The sequence below is a fragment of the Somniosus microcephalus genome, chromosome 19 (assembly GCF_052327205.1).
Source record: "Somniosus microcephalus isolate GS21.2 chromosome 19, FLI_Smic_1.0, whole genome shotgun sequence".
Classification (NCBI taxonomy): domain Eukaryota; kingdom Metazoa; phylum Chordata; class Chondrichthyes; order Squaliformes; family Somniosidae; genus Somniosus; species Somniosus microcephalus.
The window spans coordinates 37,564,839-37,588,542 of NC_141005.1; the positions used below are offsets into that span (position 1 = coordinate 37,564,839).

Genomic DNA, 23,704 nt, shown 5'->3' on the forward strand with positions numbered 1-23,704 from the left:
AGCTCTGTGCCCTGTTTTCCTATCTCTGAAATCTGTTTTTTCTGTGACACAGAATCAATAAACAGTTCCTCTGCATTTGGCTCTCTATCTGGCATTTGGCTGTCACGCAGTGTGTGTACTGTTTTTCCGTAAACAGTCCTGCAAACTTTAGCAAAGTGGTTCCGTTTACCACATTTAGCATATTGCCTCCCTTTGGCGGGGCAGTGCTCTTTTTCTCCATGCATCTTGTTTCCACAATACCCACAGTTTTTGAAGCGTTTTATGTCTGTGTCGTTCATTTTTAGAATTCTCTCTGTTCTTTCTGTTCTTAAACATGCTCTCTGGGCGGTGTTCTTTGGTGTGTGTCTATTAACTGCATGCACTGTCTGTTCAAGCGACTGCTCATGGCGCCGGTTATGGTTTTCAACTGTGCTTGGGCTATCTCGTGCGATCTAGCTATGTCCATAGCTTTGTCCAGCGTTAGCCCAGACCCAACATTCAAAAGTTTCTCTCTCACTTTAGCTGAATGTATTCCAAACACGATGCGGTCTCTGACCATCTCATCTTTATCGGCATAGTCACAGTCTTTTACCAGCAGTTTTAACTCAATCACGAACTGTTCAAACGACTCACTAGCTCCTTGTACTTTCTCCTGAAACTTGTACCTAGCGAATATCGTATTTGTCTTGGGCATCACATATGATTCAAAACGATCAAAATAACTTTTCAGTACCTTTGCTTCACCCACGGTGAGAGACCATGTGTTAAAAATGTCTCTCCCTTTTTCTCCGATCCACAGGAGTAGGTAGCTGCATCTTTCTTCCTCCCCTTTGCTTTTCAGCGGTCCCGAGAACAGCAACTCCACGTGTTGCTTGAACTTGCGCCATTCTCCAAATAAATTCAAAGATTCCCAATTCATTCGAGGCAAGGAAGCTCCAAATATGTCCATTTTCAATCCCTGTTCTGACACCATGTCTTGTTTTGCACACTTTGTACAAAACTAATAACTTGCAGGACAACGGAGTATTACAGTTTAAACTCTTTTATGAAGCATCAGGTCTGTGATCTCAATCATACTGCACAGTGGGGACAAGATGGAGTTAGGACCCCTTACAGATGCTTGCAGGCCAATGACAACTCAGCATGTGATCACATGTGAATATAATAGGTATTCCTTACAGATGCCTGCGGGCCAATGATAATTCAATATGCAAATATTACAATAATCACTAACCCACTCCAATTTCCACAAGAGTGTTTCTCCTCTTCCTTCGCAACCTCCCTACCATCGACCACACCATCCTCCTCCAAGCCTTCTCCTCCATTGTCCAGCTCAGTGGGACTGCCTTCACTTGGTTCTACTTTCACCTATCCAATCATAGGCCGAGCATCTCCAGCAATGGCTTCTCTTCCTGTTCCTGTACTGTTATTGCCAGAGTCCCAAGAATCCCTACTCTTCCTCACCTACTTGCTACCCCTTGGCAACATTAGCCACAAACATGGGGTCAGCATCCATGTACAGTGACGACAACCAGCTCTACCTCTCCACCATCTCTCTTGACCACTCCACTGCCTGAGTTGTCAGACTGCTTGTCCAATAACCATTCTTGGATGACCTGCAATTTCCTCCAACTCAACACTGTGAAGACCAAAACAAAAATCTTTGACCCTATGACAAACACTGTTCCCTTTGCCACCGATTCCATCCCCCTCCCGGCCAGTATCAGACTGCCTACTTCCATCTCCATAACATCGTCCACCTCTATCGTCTACCGCAGCTCACAACCCTGCTACTCGGATCCACCAATTCCCCCACACACACACACGTCTCTACTGACAGGATTGGCTCCCAGTCCGCCAATGCCCCAAATTAAAAATTCTCATCCTTGTGTTTAAATCCCTTCATAGCCTCGCCTTGCCCTATCTCTATAACTCCTCCAGCAGTATAGCCACTCTCCTGAACTCTCCATTCCTTCGACTCTGGTCTCTGGTGCAACACCACCCCACCCCCTCCCCTTCACTCCCACCATTGGTGGCTATGCGTTCAGCTGCCTGGGCCCCTCGCTCTGAAATTGGCTGCCTAAACCTGTCCGCCTAAACCTGTCCGCATCCCCACCTCCTTAAAACCCGCCCCTTTGACCATGCATTTGGTCTCCCGTCCTAATAGTTCCTTCTTTGGCTTCACATCCATTTTTTTTCTGATTACACCTCTGCAAAGTGCCTTAGGATGTTTTTCTAGATTAAAGGTGCTATATAAATATAAGTTGTTCTTAAGCTCTGTGGCCACAAATGAAAAATGGTCTAGTACTAACGAAATGACAAGCTCATGGTTTGATGACCACCTACAAATCAGCACATACATCTTTAGGTTTTTTCGTTACAATAAAGCTGCTGTCTGTAGAAAACAAACTTACTTCCCAGCTGTTCCAAAATGGATTGAAACAGAAAGGCTCATAGATTCTGCAAATGCTAGAAGACCCTAAAAATACAAAAAATGAATATATGTGCAGCAAAACATAGTAGCATACAAGGCTTAAAAATATTAAGCTCTCCTTAGCAGTATAATGTAGAATACTACAATTAAAAAAAACATTTTCAACTAAAATGGGTGATAGTTATAGCATTCACATATCTTTCAATTACAGCAGTTACATAATTCCCTTCTCCCAACCATGGATTAGCAAGTCGCTGGATGGCCAAATATAAATTTTGACAACTGAAAATCCATTTCAAGATAAATCTGCTGGATTAATTACAAGGTATCACGCAATAGTAGTAAATGTCCCGAGTGAAATGGAACAATCACTTCTTCAATCCTTTTTCTATGGTAGGAGTTTAACTTTTTTTTTATTCGTTCCTGGGATGTGGACGTCGCTGGCAAGGCCAGCATTTATTGCCCGTCCCTAACTGCCCTCGAGAAGGTGATGGTGAGCCGCCTTCTTGATCCGCTGCAGTCCGTGTGGTGAAGGTACTCCCACAGTGCTGTTAGAGAGGGAGTTCCAGGATTTTGACCCAGCGATGATGAAGGAACGGCGATATATGTAATTGAATGGCAATATATGTAACTGATCAAACTCTAATGGATAGAACATTTTGAAGTCACAGTATTTATTTTAATAACACCTATAAAACACCAAAAAAGGTGCAAAAATTGACCTATTCTCATCAGAAGCTTTTCATGAGCCCATTTGTCTGATTTTTAAAAATTGGAAATGATTTCCCACCTATATGATTATGCTAGGAAACTCACAACAAAGAAGTTCATGCTGTTATTAATTTTTCCAGGTTAATTACCTGTCTGTTGTTTCTAGTCTCTGATTTGAGAAACACTACCCAAGTGGATAAAGATACTGCATGCAGTAGCACTAAGCCACACAGACCAAAAGATCCCATGTTCCATCTATGGTCAGTGTCAAATTGACTAATCACAGCCAGGCAGTAGTTGGAATGCCACAATTGGCCTCAGTATCACTGGGATAAGGACGGAATTGTCAACCAGAGTTCCCATTCCTGATTGCTATCCAGTGACTTCTGCTGGAAAGTGCATGTATGTAGACAACAAGTGAACAATGCATCGAGCTTGGTTATGATCCCCATCACAGTCAAATACTCTAGTCATTCTCATTATGTAGGCCTACACGTGAATTATAGATTCTTGAGGAAGGTACTGGAAGGCTGCTGGTGCCTGTGGAATCAAGAGTCAGCATCACTGGGAGACAAGTAGAAATGACAAGATATTGTCAAAAAAATTACAACTAAAGCTACAACTTATTACCACAGGACCAATGAGGTTGTTTTGCATATTTAAGAATGATGCACATTGCTACACAGTCCTGTTGCAAACAGATTTAAGAACAGGAGAATTTTAAGAAATGAATAATAAACAAAATAACAATTCGTGCTAACAATCGTAATTTTAAAATATGTTTTCTATGTAATATGCAACTTACTTTATATAAATTCAGTTAGGCAAGATTTATGTAGAAACTGTGAAACCAATGTAAATGTAGAAATAATAAATAAGCACTCTGTCACCATGTGTAGATTTCAAAGGTTTCAAGACTTGGAGTTTTAAAAATATTACATATAGGGGATACTAATTTAAATAAATATTGTTAGTACTTAAAATAACTTTACAATGCACAAATTAGAAATGTTGATTAAAGTGTTTTTTCTTGCGTTGCTGAAAGAAAAAATATGCAATATTGTAAAAGAGCTGTGCTTTAAATGGAAATTAAATGATATAGTTTCATGAGAGCCCCCTTTGCTGGAACTCTGCTGACATACCGAATGCTCCTATTCCAATCTATCATTAGTCAAGAGATGTTGGTAACATTTGCCAACCCACTAGCTAACTTTAAAACAATCTTTGACATCTTGTTTGCTATAACCATGCTAAACAATTTTTTTCTATCAAAAAATACATGGGGGAAAAATTCGGTTACTTTGCGCCTCTTGTTAGCGCCCCAGGGGGCGCTAATGGGGCGCAAAGCACCTAGCGCCCGGGCGCGGCACCGCTAATGCCTCCCGCAAAATTCAGCGGGAGGTTAGCGGCGGCAGTAGCCGGTAGCGCCCCGTGGCGCTGCACCTCCGGCAATGATGTCATCGCCGTATGCAGCGCCATGGCCGGAAACCTGGCTTGCGCCCCCTGACCTACTGCCGGACGCTATGTCCTAGAGGGTCGGGGGGGCGTTTTGCGGCCGGGGTCGCAAAAATTAAAGGGCAGGTGCCGGGCAGCCATTTTTTTTCACTTTCCAGCCCTGTAGGTTGCAGCATTTCAAGTGCATATCCAAGTACTTTTTAAATGCGATGAGGGTTTCTGCCTCTACCATCCTTTCAGGTAGCGAGTTCCAGAATCTCATCACTCTCTGGGAGAATTTTTTTTTCCTCAACTCATTCTAATCCTTCTACCAATTACTTTACATCTATGCCCTCTGATTATTGATCTCTCTGCTAGGGGAAATAGGTCCTTCCTATCCACTCTATCTAGGCACCTCATAACTTTATACACCTCAATCAAGTCTCCCCTCTATCCCAGGCATCAAAACCTGTTGTTAGATGAATTCTATTAAATATTTTAACGATACAAAAACCAACATGGGAATACATGAAAACTCAAGGACGAGAAAAGGTAATTCAGTCCATTGAAGCTTCTACTTACAGGTTAGTCACTGGATTATATTTTCTGGCTGCTGGTGCAATTGTATGCATTTTTGGAGCTTTCCAGTAAGTTTGAATTCTCTACCGGGAGGAGTGTGGCTAGTGCTGAAGTACTTTTTTGTTGAGTTAACAGCTTGTGCTGAAACAAGTTACTTCCAGACATGGGTGGCCTGGTAGGCCTTCCTCTTGGAATTGAGCATAACTCAGAGAATGAAGAACAAGCTGCTAAAAGAGGGAGGAGGAGAGGGAGAAGGGCTCTCAAGAGAAGGCCATGTCTACAGAGGGTCTTTAGGGAGCAATTCCCTGACCTCAACTTCAGCAAGGACCAATGCTTGAGACGTCTTCGCTTCACTAAAGAGGTCGTGACTGAAATCTGCATTGCCTGTGGCTGTCAAGGTAACCGTGGCTCTTAACCTTTATGCACCTGTCTCCTTCCAGGCTGCTGCTGGAGATACAAGCTACATCTCGCAGCTTTCAGTACACTGCTAGCATAAGGGGGGTCACTGAGACTCTCTATGCATAGAGAGACAGCTTCTTCTCATTCCCTCTTGCCAGAGACAAGCAAGCGGAGCGAGCACGAAGGTTTGCAAAGTTGCAGGCTTCCCCATAGTGCAATTGACTGTACGAGCATTGCCTTGTGTGTGCCTCATCTGAACTTGGCCATTTTCATGAACAGAAAGAGATTCCACTCCCTCAATGTGCAGCTGGTAGGCAACCACAGACATCACATCATGCAGGTGAATGCCCGTTATCCTGGCAGTAGTCACGATTCCTTCATTCTGCGGCAGTCCTCTGTGCAACCTGTATTTGACCCACCATGGCAAATCAAGGCCAGCTACTGGCCAACTAGGGTTATCCACTCATGACATGGTTCATGACTCCGGCCCAGAACTTACGCACACATGCACAGTATGCCTACAATGAGAGCCATGCTGCCACAAGGAACTTTATAGAGCACACCATTGGCGTCCTCAAGCAACGCTTCCGCTGCCTGGACCACTCTGGAGGAGCCCTGCAGTATCTGCTAAGTGGGTATCATTATGCGTGGTAGTATGCTGCATAATCTCACCATTATGAGGGAACAGCCCTTGCCACCACTTATCAGGCAAGAAGCTGAGGAGCAGGAGCACGAGGAGGAAGAGCAACAGGAAGTGGAGGAACAGGAAGAGAGAGGGAGGATACAACGTAGACAGCCCCTTTCTGCCTGGGCTCTACATGATCAAATAATTCATGAGCAATAGCAGTAACCTCAACCACACCTCCCCATTCACCAACAGTCCCACACTCTTTACCTTTCCTCTATCACTGATCATTACATCGCCCTCTTTCCGACAACACAAAAATAAAAACCACCAGAAAATGCACTTTGCAATCCAAATTTACAAATTCAATCATTACATAATGCCAAAAAAACTAACCACCCTTGTGCATTCCCTTAGTGCCCGCCTTCCGTGTGCCTTTGCCTCTCCTAATGCTCCTACAAGGTGCTTCTCCAGTGGCTGCAGCATGGGTGGTGGGAGGCTGCTGACCTCCAACTGAGGAGACTGCAAATAGCCTTGGAGGGCAACGCTGAGCAGCTCTGGGCCTAGAGGGTCGGCTTCAGACTGCACCATCTCGGCTGCAGCAGTCTGGGCTGGCTCACTGACAGGCAACAGCAAGAGCACTGGTGGAGTAGCAGGGGTGGGAGCAAGAATGCTTTTAACCTGATTGAGGGCAGCAGGTCCGTGCTCCATGGAGCCACTGCCACTTTCCCGGGGCGGCGCCTCAGCAATCCTACTGATCTGTTGGAGAAAAGATTGATGACACCCTGGAAGCCCCTTTGAACAGTGGTATCCAGAGCCATGATGGCAGCAGTCCATTGTAGCACTCAGAAATGTGATATTTGTGCTGCAATGGAAGCTGTGACATTAGCCATCAGACGCTGCATTATGGTGGGTTCCACAGGTGTGCTGATGGACGTGACCACCCGTTCCAGATTGTAAAGGATAGGCTCCAAGGTCTGCACAAAGCCCTGTGCCAAGTTGGTGGACTCCTCCATGCTCCTTGACATTGAGCGTAGGCTTTCTGACAGGCTTTCCAGTGCACCAAGCATTTGGTTATGTACATCCAACAGCCTTCTTCTGTAGCCTGGCCATGAAGATGTCATCTGACTGCTCTGCAGCAGAACTAGTGTGTGACCTCGCTCTCCGGCGAGCTGGCACCTGCGCTATCCTTTCCTCTTGCCCTGGCTGCTGTGCACTTGTGCTTGTTGTCTCACCACATGCAGATTCCTCCTCTATCCTAGCCTCTACAATACGCTCAGTGTCAGAGTCTGATCTAGTGGCTACGGGTGTAAGATCGAGTGATGGAGTCTCTTCATCTTCACTGTCTTCTTCCTCTTCCTCCACTGACTGGGAGGGCTACAGTTCTTGGGTATCTGAAATGAAAAAGGGACAAGGATTGGGTTGTGATGAGGCGGGAGGAGAATGTAAGTGTCCGATTACACCGTCTGCAGCTTCTAAGTCAGAAGAGATTCTGGCATAGAATCACTGATTGGCCTCCTTCTGTGCTGTAACCATTCAGCCCATCAAGCCCTTGCCGGCTCTCTGCAAGAGCACTTCAGCTTGTCTCACTCCCCCGCCCTTTCCCCGTAGCCCTGCAAATTTTTTTCCCTTCAGGTACTTACCCAATTCCCTTTTGAAAGCTACGATTGAGTCTGCCTCCACCACCCTTTCAGGCAGTGTATTCCAGATCATAACCACACACTGCATAAGAAAGGTTTTTCCTCATGTCGTCTTTGGTTCTTCTGCCAGTCACATTAAATCTGTATCCTCTGGTTCTCGACCCTTCTGCCAATGGGAACAGTTTCTCTCTATCTACTCTGTCTAGACCCCTCTTGATTTTGAACAGCTCTATCAAATCTCCTCTCAACCTTCTCTGCTCTAAGGAAAACAACCCCAGCTTCTCCAGTCTATCCACGTAACTGAAGTCCCTCATCCCTGGAACTATTCTTGTAAATCTTTTCGGCACCCTTTCTAAGGCCTTCACATCCTTCCTAAAGTGCGGTGCCCAGAATTGGACACAATACTCCAGTTGAGGCCGAACCAGTGTTTTATAAAGGTTCATTATAACTTCCTTGCTTATGCATCTATTTATGAAGCCCAGGATCCCGTATGCTTTTTTAACCAGTTTCTCAACCTGCCCTGCAAATTTGGAAAAGGCAGGCGTATTATCCAAGATAGATTGGAGCGAGTGGACAACACCCATCGTCCCGGTCATGAAGAAAACATTGAATAATGATAAATCTGAAGAACAGAGAAAAATTTGCATCTGTGGAGACTTCAAGGTGACTGTAAACCCGGTCCTTCACATGGTACAGTATCCTCTTCCAAGGATAGAAGATATTTTCGCCTCACTATCCGGAGAGAAACGTTTCACCAAAATTGACTTGGCACAGGCATATCTACAGATGGAGGTTGAAGAGGCCTCTAAAAAGTATCTCACGATAAATACACACAAAGGCCTGTACCAGTACAATCGACTGGTTTTCGGAGTAGCATCAGCTCCAGCTATCTGGCAAAGAGCTATGGAGCAAGTCCTCCAAGGGATTCCGGGGACTCAATGCTACCTAGACGACATCCTTGTAACAGGAGAAAACGACAACGAGCACCTTGCCAATTTGGAGCAGGTGCTCACTAGGTTGAGAGAACGGGGCTTACGAGCAAATCGCCCCAAGTGCGAATTTTTCCAGAAACAAATATCATATTGTGGCCACATAATTAATAAGGAAGGATTGCATAAGTCACCTGAAAAAATTGAAGCGGTCATAAAAGCCCCAGCACCTGAAAATTTTTACCGAACTTATCAACTCTTCTGCACCCTCTTAATGAACTGCTACAAACAGGAGTAATTTGGAAATGGAGCAAAGACTGTAAACGTGCCTTCCATAAATGCAAAGACTTAATCACGTCCAAGGAAGTTTTGGCTCATTACAACCCATCACTGCCAATCAGACTGGCGTGCGATGCATCCCCTTACGGCGTAGGAGCGGTATTATCGCATAGATTCCCTGATGGCTCGGAACAGCCGATAGCTTTTGCGTCACGCTCATTGAACTCAGCTGAGCGTAACTATGCCCAAATCGACAGGGAAGCACTCAGCCTGGTCTGGGAAGTGAAGAAATTCAACCATTACCTACACGGACAAAAATTTACCTTGTTGACTGACCATCAACCCCTTATCTCCATATTCAACCCTAAAAAGGGCGTTCCCATTATGACAGCGCAAAGGCTACAGAGGTGGTCCCTTTTTCTAGGGGCACACCAATATGACATAGAATACAAAGGATCAAAACAGCATGGGAATGCTGACGGTTTATCGCGCCTACCGTTGCCAATGGTAGAAGAGGCACCTACAGTAGACCCAGTGGAGATGTTCCACTCTACCATAGTGGAATGTCTACCAGTAACAAATTCTGCCATTGAAAGGGAAACGAGAAATGACCCAACTCTCTCACGGGTCTACGATTTAACAGTGAAGGGATGGCCAGCACATGGTGAACGACTGTTGCCAGCATTCTCGCAAAGAAGAGAACAGCTGTCAGTGTGCCGAGGAACCTTGATGTGTGGATCCAGAGTGGTGATTCCACCCAAACTCCAGGATAAAGTGCTAAAGGAGCTTCACGAGGAGCATCTGGGTGGAGTGAAAATGAAGAACCTAGCCAGGGCATTTGTATGGTGGCCAGGTATCGATGGAGACATCGAAGAAATGACCAAGAGCTGCCTAGGATGCCAGAAGGTCCAAAACACTCCACCACAAGCCCCTCTACATCCATGGGAGTGGCCCTCATCTCCATGGCAAAGGGTACACATCGACTTTGCTGGTCCATTTATGGACTCAATGTTCTTAATCGCGGTTGATGCACACTCCATGTGGCCGGAGGTAATAAAGATGTACTCCACCACCACGGAAAAAACCATCACAGTATTAAGGACCATATTTGCCAGGAATGGGCTGCCTGAACAGATCTGTTCTGATAATGGACCACAATTTGTGTCCGAAGAATTCAGGAAGTTCTTAAAAAACAATGGGGTTAAGCACTACACGTCCGCCCCATACCATCCCGCCACCAATGGATTGGCTGAAAGGTTTGTCCAGACCTTCAAGAAGGCCATAAAGGCCATGGGTAATGAAGACATAAAACTTCAGCATAAGGTAGATAACTTCTTGTTTGCATACAGGAATGCAACACATATGGTTACAAACCAAACTCCCGCCATGATGTTCTTCAATAGAAGCCTAAGATGCCGGCTGGATTTGATCAAGCCAAACATCAGAAGGGACGTGGAGAACTGGCAATTTCAAGGCATGAATGAAAGGCCAACTAGAACCTTCCAGATAGGTCAACAAGTTTTGGCCCGGGACTACCGTACCGAGAAATGGCAGCCTGGAACTATTTGCACACGACTAGGACCGTTGATGTATACCGTGGACATTGGAGAAAGCATAATAAGGCGCCATGCTGACCAGATCATAGAGTCATCCAAAAAGGAACAACCTACACCACAACTCTATACGCCTAATGATGAAGTAGAGATACCCATAGTATCTACCTCCGATCCGGTGATACTGGAACCAGATGAACCCGACACTGGCATTCAAGCCGAATCAGCCTTGCCAAAAGAACCTACTACACCACCAGAAACTACTACACCACCGAGGCGTTATCCGGACTGAGTCAGGAAGCCTCCAGAGAGACTGACTTATAATTGATTAACTGCAGCAATGTGTAGATTATTGTTCTTGTAACATGTAATTAATGATTACTTAAAATATTATGTACTGGTTGGCTAAAAGGGGAGGAATTGTAGTGTATGTGCCTTTAAGAGCCCCTGTGTACTGTAATGCCGGTAATGGCCACTCGGGCTATATAAGCCTGTATATTGTGTTGTATCAGTTAGTTCACCTCCAGACTTTGTTCAGTAAACACCTGTGAAACTAACTCCTGCCTTCAGTGTCTCTATTAACACACGGATACAACACTAGCCACTCGGGAGCTCTGCTGATGCATGTAGCCAATGAACATAGCGGGGAGTGCTGGCAGCATGCAGAAATCATGTAAATGTGCAGGCAGCACCAATTTAATGTGCTGCCTGCAATGCAATGAACATACAGCAATCCCCACGCCCATTTTTGGGGTTTAGAAAATTTTTACCCTTAAGAGTGTACAGATTTAAATGGTTACATTATTGGTGTGGCCAGAGGAATCATTAAAAGTTACACCTAGAGAAGGTAACTTTTCCCATAGCAAAGAAAGGATTACTAGGAATGCATTACTGTTGGGTCTATGATTTATTTTAGACATACTAGGTGTAATTTTAACTTTGGCCAAAACCTGTGCATAGTCTACAGTGCACCATGCTGCCCGTCCAAAGCCACCATCGAGAGTGCAGAACTATTTTCAAGTTTGGGCCACATTTGAATTTAACCTGCAAGCTACTGGCACTAAACAGACACTCCGCTGCAGCTCGCTAGTTTTGGAAGGTTGAAAAACAGCCAGCTTCTGCTGAGCTGGCCAGCAGGTTGGTTCTTTTGCGGGGGGCGGGTGAGGATTGAGGCAATCCCAGGGGGCGAGAATGAGCCAGCAGCGAGCCGCTGCAGTTTAGTGGGGCTTGGAGGAGCTCACCTACTCCTTCGGGCTGTTCAGAAAATCTCTCCAATTTCCCAAGCTGTTGGACCACTGGTTAGGCCACGAAACACCCGGGCCTACCATACATTGCACACACTCAGCCCATTTGTACATGAAAATGGTAATCGGGGTCCTACAACTGACAATTTTCATATTTAAGCAGTGTTATCCAATACATTGGTCACTAGCCATGTGACAAATTAGGAATCCAGATGTGGCAAATTGTATTGCCGATTAATAAATAAAAATGAGTAATAGACAACATTGTTTTGCATGTCATGGCAATACTCAGTCGCATGGCATATGTACATGTGTAATGATCAGTAACATGTCATTCTAGAATGGTACACTAGGTGGAGCTGTATGTTTAAGTAGTGGGGCTACCCATGATGCACTGGCTACCCACAAGGCAGTAGTCAAGATGGATGCCTGTACACTAGTCCACATGGCTGAATAAATGACTAGCTCAAGCTAGCTGTACATAATGAAAACGTTTATTTATTTATGAACATAACATGGTACCAGGATTGGTAATATCTGCTGAATATTATGAAACGCGACATGGAGACTTTGAAGCCACTGGAGGGTTTGAAACTCACGGGGAATGTCGACTGCAATTGGCGGACTTTCAAACAACAATTCGAACTCTACATTGCCGCCATCGGGTTCGGTACGATGCCAGACGCAAGGAAAATAGCATTACTGCTCACGGTTGCAGGCCCGCAGGCAATAGAGGTATTTAATACGTTTGTATTTGATCAAGAAGAGGACAGAGAAAAGATGGACGATGTGCTGAAGAAGTTTGATACACATTGTTCTCCCAAAAAGAACGAGACCTATGAGAGGTACGTGTTCCGTTCACGGACGCAGCAGCAAAATGAGACTTTTGATAGCTTTGTGACCGATCTGAAACTGAAAGCACAGACATGTAATTTCTCTGAACTGAAATCATCCATGATTCGTGACCAGATTGTGTTTGGTATTCATGATAAAAAGGTCAGGGAATGTCTGTTGAGAGAAACTGAACTAACATTGGAGAATGCTGTGAAAATATGCCATGCCAGTGAGCTAGCTCAACAGCACGCAAAGACTTACAGTGAAATTAATAATTATGCGACTGTAATGAGTGACTGTGCTGCTGTCGGTGCTGTGTCCTACAAGGGGAAGAAACAGGGGCAGAACAGAAATGCAAAGCAATCGGAGGATGGAGTTTTTAATTGTAAACGCTGTGGTTACAAACACCAGTCAAGACAATGTCCAGCGTTTGGAAAAATGTGCACAAAATGTAATGGAAAGAATCACTTTGCCAAACAATGCTTTTCAAAAGTAAAAACAAAGAAAGGGCAACAAGTCAATGTGATTGAGGACACTGATTTAAGTGAGACATTTTTTGTAGGAATGGTGTCATGTGACAATATAGAAAAGGATACAGAAAATGTGCAGCCTTCAGGAATGGACAATGCTGAACATAAAGCTAATGCAGTAAAAGAGGACAAATAGATGATGCCACTGCAGGTAAATGGAGCATTAGTTACATTGAAACTAGACACTGGCGCAAAAGCAAACTTAATCAGTATGAGTGACATTAAAAATATGAAAGAAAAGCTCAAAATACAGAAAAAGTCAGTACTACTGAAGAACTATAATGGACAGAAAATAGATAGCTTAGATGTATGCAGACTTAAAGTGACAGTCAAAGACAAAGTGCATCATCTCATGTTTTCTGTTGTGGCTGAAGGACTTGATTCACTACTAGGTGACAAAGCTTGTGAGGACTTAGAACTGGTCAAGAGAGTCTACCGTATAAACTGTGCCATAAGCAGACCAGATGACTCAGTGGATTCTGTAGTGAGTAATTTCCAGGATGTGTTAAAAGAATTTGGAGTTCTACCATTCACTTACAAGATCCAGCTAAAGGAGGATGCTCAGCCAGTGGTACATGCTCCACGGAGAGTTCCAGCACCCCTGCGTGACCGGCTCAATAAAGAACTGGACAGAATGACCACACTAGGAGTCATCAGGAAAGTCGAAGAGCCAACAGACTGGGTTAACTCCATGGTATGTGTAAAGAAAAAGAACAATGATCTAAGAGTATACATGGATCCAAAGGACTTAAATGCAAACATAAAACGTGAACACTACCAGATTCCCAAGCGAGAAGAAATCACCAGTGAAATGTCAGGTGCCAGGTACTTCACAAAGCTCGATGCCTCACAAGGATTTTGGCAACTAAAACTGGATGAAGAGAGCACCAAATACTGTACCTTCAACACACCATTTGGCAGGTATTGTTTCCTCAGAATGCCTTTTGGGATAATATCTGCATCTGAAATCTTTCATAAAGCAATGGAATACATAATTGAAAGTCTGGAAGGAGTTCGGGTCTATGTTGATGACATCATCATCTGGGGCTCCACACTGAAAGAACACAATGAGAGACTGACTAAAGTGCTACAGAGCATACGCCGGAATGGACTGAAGCTCAACAAAGCCAAGTGTCAGTTTGGCATCCAGGAAGTCACTTTCCTAGGAGATAATCTATCTGGTAAAGGAATAGAGCCAGATATGGAAAAAGTAAACGCCATACTCAAAATGCCCCGGCCCACTGACAAAAAAGGAGTGCTACACATCATGGGGATGATAAACTTCATTGGAAAGTTCATTCCTAACTTGTCAGCCAAGGCAGCCTGTCTGCGAGACCTGCTACATAAAACAAATGAGTTCGCATGGACAGAAAGACATGAACAAGAGTGGATGAACCTCAAAACAGTGCTGACAACCACACCTGTACTCACCTTCTTTGACCCAACAAAGAGAATCAAAGTGTCAATGGATGCATCAAAAGATGGCCTAGGCGCGGTCTTGCTACAAGCAGAGGGTGAAGATTGGAAGCCTGTTGCCTATGCCTCCAGGTCTATGACTGACTCTGAGTGTCGATACGCCCAGATTGAAAAGGAATGTCTAGGCTTGGCAGTTGGACTAGAAAAGTTCCATGGCTACATATATGGACTTCCCACCTTCACAGTTGAGACAGACCACTGCCCACTGGTTGCCATCATAAAAAAAAATCTGAATGAGATGTCTCCAAGGATTCAACGACTCATGATGAAGCTGCAAAGATATGACTTTGAACTGATCTAAACACCAGGCAAACACATAGTGTTAGCAGATGCACTATCCCGAGCACCCACAATGAGTCATGTGAGCTCTACTGAGGAAGACGTGGATGTTCATGTGAGTATGGTCACTGCTGTGCTGCCCGTGTCAAACACAAAATCAAAGCAAATAGCAGAAGAAACAGTAAAAGATACAGTGTTACAAACAGTAATAGAGAACATTCATCATGGTTGGCCAAAAGGTTCCTGTCCAAAGTACTTTCACATCAGGTCAGAGTTGAGTGTCGCAAGTGGACTATTACTAAAACAGAACAGAATAGTCATTCCACAGGCTCTACGTCAAGACATACTCAAAAGGATTCATGAGGGACACCTCGGAATTGAAAAATGCAAAAGGAGAGCAAGAGACACTGTTTATTGGCCTGGCATAAATAAGGACATTGAGAACATGATAGGTATATGTGAGACATGTCAGAAACATCAAAACAAACAAGCAAAGGAACCAATGATAGTAGCTGACTTACCAACAGCACCATGGCAAAAGGTTGGTATGGACCTCTTTCATTTGAATGGTAAAGACTATCTAATAGTGATTGACTACTATTCTAACTATCCTGAGATGGCGCTGCTCTCAAGCACATCAGCAAGCAGTGTCATAATGCATGTTAAATCCATCTTCGCCAGACATGGAATTCCCAGGATTGCCGTTAGCGACAATGGTCCGTGTTTCAACTGTAAGGAGTGGCAACAGTTTGCAGCACATTATGACTTTCAACACATCACATCCAGTCCTCTGTATGCTCAGTCAAATGGTAAGGCAGAGAAAGGTGTTCAAGTTCTCAAACAGCTACTGAAGAAAGCAACAGAAAGCAAGTCTGATCCTTATCTCATCCTGCTGAGCTACCGAGCCCCACCTTTAGACTCTGGTGCTTCACCTGCTGAACTCCTAATAGGTCACAAGTTGCGTACCATGCTACCCTGCTGTGCAAAAGAAAAGCAGAGTAAGGAACTGAGACAGAGACTTCAACTGTTAAAGCTGAAACAGAAATCACACTATGACAAGTCATCCAAAACTCTGAAACCATTGACAAGGGATGATGTTGTCAGGATTGAGGATCCAGATGCATGGAACAGGAAAGCTACAGTTCTTGAGGAAGTAGGACCAAGGTCATACACTGTTAGAACTGAGGAAGGACAGATTCTCAGGAGGAACCGCCGTTCCCTCCTGAAAACACAAGAAACTATCCAAGAGCAAATCAATGACAATGCCGCAACTGAATCTTGTCACTCACCACCAGAACAATCTAACACAAACACACATACAGGCTCTCATGAAAACACATCAGACTTATCTGTGCTGAGAAGATCCACACGTGAAGTAAAAAAGCCTGATAGACTTAATCTTTGAGTACAAAGAAAACCATAATAAAAGAATGAAAAGCTTAGAGTTCATAAAGTAAAGCTTTGAAAATGTGTTGACTGTTGTGAAGATGTTTATGTCGTTATGATTGATTGATATTGATTTTGTTTAACCTCTAAGGAAGGGGGATATAATGATCAGTAACATGTCATTCTAGAATGGTACACTAGGTGGAGCTGTATGTTTAAGTAGTGGGGCTACCCACGATGCACTGGCTACCCACAAGGCAGTAGTCAAGATGGATGCCTGTACACTAGTCCACATGGCTGAATAAATGACTAGCTCAAGCTAGCTGTTCATAATGAAAACGTTTATTTATTTATGAACATAACAACGTGTACTTTAACCTTCTTGCGCGTTCGATGATAAAATGGTAAGATGAAAAGCAGAGTGTACGAATGTTTTTGATCATTGAGACCTTTACTTCCTTGGTTACTAGGCGGCAATAGATGTTTGCTAAGTAAATATACACGTGAAGTACCGTTACCAGTATTGTGATGGTATGCAAGTCATTTTCTACTAAAAATTAGTGCATATGGCTAAAATGGTATCGTCATAGCCACATGTGGCTAGTCAGTGATTTCTATTGAACAACACTGATTTAAAGGCCTGCCTGAAAATTGGGCGTCAAAGGGATGTCCAAGGTGCCCACCTAATTTTCCTCTGCCGGTCGTCCATTTTTAGGTGAGAAACAGGAGCGGCAGTTGAGTCAATTTTGAAATACAAAACATAGATTTAAACAGCCTTGTTCAATTCGAAATCTGCAAAGGAATCTGTTAAAAAATGTAGGAGTTTTAGCACTGTTGACAATCTGTTATTTTATTCCCGCGGGTATTAATTAAATCCAGAGTGACAAAGACTACATCATTAAAAGTACTCTCAATGTAAAGTATATTTCTTCTTTATCAAATAGTCTCCTACCTTGTAAGACAAAGCCTAATTTTAATCTTATTCACAAAGTCTCCTGGAGACTCTCTATTTCAGGCCTATCTCATCAGGGAGCCACACTGCAAACGTCAGTAAGCAGCTCTATACAGTCAGCAATAATTAGCATCCTTTTCAATCCTGGATTCAGTACTGGCTGACAATACTGTGTAGCCAGCTGTTTCTGAACTTTCAAGTTGCTGCTATCTCCTGAACCAAAAGATGTCATCTTTTTGTTCCCTGTATCTGCCTTCAACACCATGGAGGAAGCAAATACCCTCCACCTGGTGGCTTCCCACAACAGTCATGGGAACTCAACTGTGTGGGGAAATTGAACAGTTTCCCCCTTCTCCCAAGGCACAAAAAGGCTGTTCCAAAATGTTGAACCAACCATGCCAACACTTTTAACTAAAATATCAGACTGTAAATGTTCCCATTTGTTCAAAGTTACCTTATCTGAGAAGGGGAATTATCATATTGCTATTTTGTTTATATTTCTGATTTCTTTTTCCATTTCAGATTCCTAGGGCACTGGGATGGGTTCTGGGAACGTAGGAACAGGAGTAAGCCATTCAGCCCCTAGAGGCTGTTCCACCATTCAATTTGATCATGGTTGATCTGTACCTCAACTTCATTTACCCGCCTTTGTTCCATATTCCTCAATACCATAACGTAACAAAAATTTATCGATCTCAGTCTTAAAACATTTAAATTCACCCAGCATCCGCAGCCCTAAGCTGCTAGGGAATATGACTTCTCGCTGCTAGGCCAGGGGGAGGATGGTCGGGTTCCCCCCGAAACACTGGAAATGGAAAAATGGAAATGAAAATTAAGCAGTTTCTTTAATGAACAGTCGATCCGCAACACCAGTTTTACACCCGGACAGCAACTCGAAAATCTGCCACATTGTGTCCAATGGAATTATGTGGACCTTACAGAGAAATAATCCCTTCATAGGCTCAAATTTACCAAGAAGGCTGTGGCCAAGTTGGTTAACTTGCTGCAGCAGGGCAGCCAAAATGTCATGGTCTGCTGCATTCTCCACAACCTTGCCTTTGAAGGAGGCATTCACATGGGATCCCTGGATTGAGATCTCTCTGACAAACTAGGGAGGACCTGAAGAAGCAAACGATGCAGCCACATAAGTACCTTTGGCAACTGCAAGAATTATTCAGCAGACTTTGATAGAGATACCTTCTCCTATATATCAACCTGCAAGTCTGCCATTACAAGTCCACCTTACACCTTTCCCTTTGCCCTTGAATAAATAAAAATTCTTAATTTTCCCAATACCACCTGTAGGCCTAGACCACTCTTGTGAACATGTTGTTCTCCAGCCACCAAAAACAAATTGTACAGGAAGGTTGTACATGCAAAGCAAACATCTTTTAGTTTATATACTCTGAATTTAATGTCACTGCCTGCCAACAGTGTGTATATGTGTTGCAAGTTGAACATACTTTTGTGCTTCGTTAAAGTGCTACCCCTATGCTTGGAGCCTGTCAAATGGCTGGCAGATGAGCTTATGTGACAGACCCCTGGGATCTAGGTGGGTCTTACCCTCCGAAGGCATGGCCACCAGATGGCCGTGCTTCAGACTGCAGCACTTCCACACCTGCGAGGGTAGTCTAGCCCTGCCCACTTTCTGATGCATTGTTGATCATTTGAGGTGGAGATCAAAATGGTCTGGATGTTGTTCCATCGGGAGAGAACACCATCACTCTCATCCACTTCAGCTCTACACTTGCTTGTAGCCTCCATGTCACTAATCCCTGCCGACGAAGTCTCTATACTAGCCATCACATGATAGAACCTATAAGACAGATCCCCCAATGACTCAAGCAATTTGTCTTGCTCGATAGGCACTCCCGTTTTAAAAACTGGCCTCAGAGATCAGGATTATTTCCCTCAGCAACTGTGAGTGGATGCAGCATAACCCTCCAGACAGTTGCTTCCTGCTCTTTCTGCACCACCTGCATCCGATCCTGGGCACATGTGTTGCACCTATCATGCTGTTTCATCCTAACTTGCTAAATTTCTCTCTTTTTAATGTACAGGGGCTTTTTTTTCTATTCATTCTTGGGATGTGGTCGTCTCTGGCAAGGCCTGCATTTATTGCCCATCCCTAGTTGGCCTGAGAAGGTGGTGGTGGTGGTGGGCCTTTTTCTTGAACTAGTAGCGGTTTGATACAACTGAGTGGCTTGCTAGACCACTTCAGAGGGCAGTTAAGATTCAACCATGTTGATGTGAGACTGGAGTCACATATAGGCCAGACTGGGTAAGGACGGCAGATTTCCTTCCCTAAATGAAGGACATTAATAAACCAGTGGGTTTTTATGACAATTCGAAAGCTTCATGGTAACTTTTACTGATACCAGCTTTTTATTTCCTGTTTTTAAAAAACTGAATTCAAATTCACGAACTGCCATTGGAACTCACATTCTCTGGATTATTATTCCAGATCTCTGGATTACTCGTCTAGTAACATTTCCACTACACTACCATACCCTCCCAAACTGCTGCTTGCCAGAATGAGATTGTGCAATGGGATGCAATGTGAAATCCCTGGTAACTCCAGGCCCTAACTCTGGTTCTTCTTGCACACCTGCAGAAACAAAAAGGAAAAACAGTGTTAGCCACAGATCTTCATTTCTGCTTTTGGTCAAACAGTTGTCACCCAAGTGCTGTCATGAGCAGCTGGTGAATTCGAACTGTGGGATAAGTACTGGAGTTTATGAATCTCCTTCAGCCCCATAACCCCCCACCCCCACCACCACCCCCCCTCCCCAAGATATCTCCACTCCTCAAATTCTGCCCTCTTGAGCATCCCTGATTATAATCGCTCAACCATTGGTGGCCGTGCCTTCTGTTGCTTAGGCCCTAAGCTCTGGAATTCTCTGCCTAAACCTCTCCGCCTCTCTACCGCTCTTTCTTCCTTTAAGACACTCCTTAAATCCTACCTCATTGACCAAGCTTTTGGTCACCTGCCCTAATTTCTCCTGATGTGGCTCGATGTCAGATTTTTTTGTCTTATAATACTCCTGTGACGTATTACTCCTTGGGACATTTTACTACATTAAAGGTGCTATATAAATACAAGTTGTTGTTGTTGTTGAATAGCACATAGAGTGAAGGAATAGTGTTTCATGAACTTTGATCAGGAGCCATGTGTTCTGCTTCTCCCTCCTCATCCAAGTCATGGCCCATTATTTGTGGGGCCAGTTCCTCCAAGCTGATGAGAAAATGCAGTGTGGCCAGGCCTACTCCTTTCTCTCTTGTTACATGCATTCTTTTTCTAGAGGTTTAGATGAGTAGCCTTTAGGTGCAATTCTCTTTATAGGTGACCCATATACCAGAGTGCTATTTGTTGGCAAAGGTCTTACAAAATCTTGCAGCATTCAAGTGCTAGATATCAAGGAGTCAGAAGAGGTAAACGAAGGAGGTGGTGTTGCAAAAGCAAGGTTATAGGAAGCGATGAATGCATTGTGATGGGACACCTATGGTAAACTAAAGCAACAATAAGGAATGCATGGGATGGGAGGCAACAGTTCTACAGTGGTGCAGTGTAGTATTATGTTGTTGAAGTGCATGCACATACCTTACCACCCTTGGTGATGTCACGGAGTTATTTTTCCTGCGCTCTACCAGGTCCTCTGCACAGTGCTACTGACAGTGACTGCATCTGTCACCTCCTGCCATGTTCTCTGGAATCTCCCTCCTCACCGACACCAGCTGGAACATTATCTCAGTGGCCCCTATACTTCCTGTTGGCCATTTTCCACAGACAATTTATGCAGCCACAATGAAAAGAAACATTTTTTCCTTTTAGCTGCTGCAGGCCTTTATCAGCAGCTGCACAACAAATTCTTGCTCTGACTGATCAAGCACCAATAATCATGTGGAAGCCCTGCGCTGAACAACCTCATGCATATTAGTCTGAATCCAGAAACACACAGGCAGGTTCAGGTACTTCTGATGCGGGTAGGTTGTAACCAATGTTCCCGTTAATTTTTTGGGGGGTTGCGTGGCCCCTTTAAGGAGCTGCACGCCCAATAAAAACACAGCGCATGCGCGGTTTTTCGCTTTGAAAAGCTGGCGAGCTGGCTGCTTGGGAGGTCCAGAGAGCTGCGCAGCCTTGCAGCTTAAAGGGAACATTGGTTGTAACATGCTCACGCGATTGGAGGGGAGGAGTATCTGGGCCTCCCTCAGTCTTTATCCCACCATTAACTGACTTTTGGACTTGGTAACTCTCTATGAAAATGGTTCTTATCTAGTCAACTTTATGGAGAGCCTCAATGACTGAGCATGTGACAATTTAAAAACAAATTACACTTTAAAAAAAAAAATTCAAATGGGAGATTATGGCACCACACAAAGGGGCCAATTTTCCTGGAGCCATTAGGCGGGCTTTCAGGCATGTGGGGAGGGGGGGAAATTGCAAAAATAGGGGGTCACGATCCCCCCTGCCTGATTCCCCACCCCGTCCGATTTTCATACAGGCGTTTCTGTCCGACCCGAATCAGTCCCGCCCGCAAGAGGCAGGAGTGGTCTTCAGGCACCTTAATCACCAATAATTGGCATCTATAATGCCATTTTAAGAGGCCCTTGCTATTTTCAGCCTTTTCCTACGTTAAACAAGCCTGGTGAGAACCCCGCTGATGAAACCTGGCGTGAACAATATCGAATTGCTGACTATCAGCTGCAGGTCAATCAGGAAAGAAGAGATTTAATCAGACATCATTTGTAGGTTGCAGGACCTTGTTGTTTCAGGCTTGGGGCAACTTGTTCCAGGCTTAGGCACAGCTGTGGAAGGTTGGAGCCTCACACATTTCTCCAGTGTTAGCTCCTGGGAAGCCCCTCTCGCCACCCTCACTCAGCACTTCCTCAACTGAAGCACCTACCAGAAGCATGGGAGGCCTTTTTTTCCTTCCCCTCTTGGCATTAGAGGACCTCCAGCCCCATTTGCGAAATGACACACGCCACAACTGCAGAAGTTGTCATCAGAAATTTTATTTACAATAACCAGCTGATAGCATTTTTCAAATAAACACATTTCACCCAAGTGACTACCCTTGTGACTATTAGTGCTTTATTTTCCTCTTACGCGTGCTCCTGTGTAGTGGTTCCCCTGTGGCTTCAGCAGATGTGAAGGCCCCTTGCTCACTTTCCTGCTGCTCCTGTCTCGACACCTTTGGCGGGCGTCCTCTGGGATGGCGAGCCTGTGAGGGCTCGCCAGCAGTCTGCTGCTCCTGCGGCTGTGCACGGGTTGAGACCTCTATCTCCGTTGGGTGTGGACTCTGGCGGGGCTCTGACCGAGGGCTCTGCAGTGGCATGGAAGTGTGAGCGCTTGGAGAGGAGCCCCCACTTCCTTGAGGTCTGCCACCAACCTCCCTCTCATGGGTCAGGTCCCCCTCAGTGCCTGCAAGTGGCTTGAAGAGCAGCTTGCTGCACATCAGGGGGGCCATGGGGACCCGTTTCTACAATGGCAGTCCTACTCAGAGGGCCTGCCATGAAGGTCTGGTTTCTCTGTTCAATAGCTGACCATCGCTCCTCCAGAGATGTCAGTCTATTCTGAACACTCACCATGTTTTCAACACTCTGGCGACATAGCTCCTCCATGGCCATAGCCATCCTCTCCTCTACTGTAGCCATCCTTTCCACGGAGGTTGCCATCCTTTCCGTGGTGATGCGTTCATGCGCCAATGACTCCACAAAGGCTCTGCTCATGTTCGCTATGGACTCCTCCATCTGCTCCACACTCGCAGCGACCCTGGAGATAAAACCTGCCAGACATTCCTGCATCTGTGCATGGAGATCCATCACCTCTTCTCTTGCGGATGGACCCAGAGGCAGAGGGTCGACATGCAGCTGAGCTGAGCTGGCAGAGTTCTGCGCTCTCCGACGAGGACTCTCCACTGCTGTCCCTGTCTCCACCATCTGCTGATGCTCACTTGCAAGCTGTGATACACCAGGTGACAACACTACTCTATCTCGCAAAGATCCCACCGAGGTGTGAGTGTCTGCGCTGGTGCTGGGTGCGCTGAATTCTGCTGACGCTGCGCCCTCAGAGGTTGGAGCTTCCTCTGAGGAGTCTGGCTGCTCAGCCTCTTCCTCCTCCGCAGTGGGGACGGGGGCTCTGGATGGTCCTGTGGGGGAGTAAAGGAAGGAGTTAGAGATGTGATGCTAAGGTTACATGCACATTGGATTTTGCAGATGTTCATAAGTCCAAATGATGTAGCTTCAGAATCATAACAGCGACTCATGCTATGTCAATGAGAGAGATGGAAAACTATTCTGTCACCAGCTTGTGGGACTGCCCCTGTCTCTCCTTCCCCAGCTTCCACAGCCACATCAGCCCCGACAATTTCCAGCACTCCTTCCTCCCAGGGGGTCAGGTGGGCTATTGAGGGTGGGCCTCCTCCAGTCCTGGCTCGCTCT

General features: G+C 45.0%; 1 protein-coding gene across 1 annotated transcript in view; it reads right to left on the reverse strand.

Moving 5' to 3' along the window:
• The window catches only part of rad9b (RAD9 checkpoint clamp component B), a 67,459-nt gene that overhangs the window by 18,563 nt on the left and 25,192 nt on the right, over positions 1–23,704 (reverse strand). Inside the window, exon 8 of the mRNA XM_085961584.1 lies at positions 2,394–2,458. Coding sequence (XP_085817710.1) covers positions 2,394–2,458 — 65 coding nt within the window. The remainder of the gene's footprint in view (positions 1–2,393; positions 2,459–23,704) is intronic.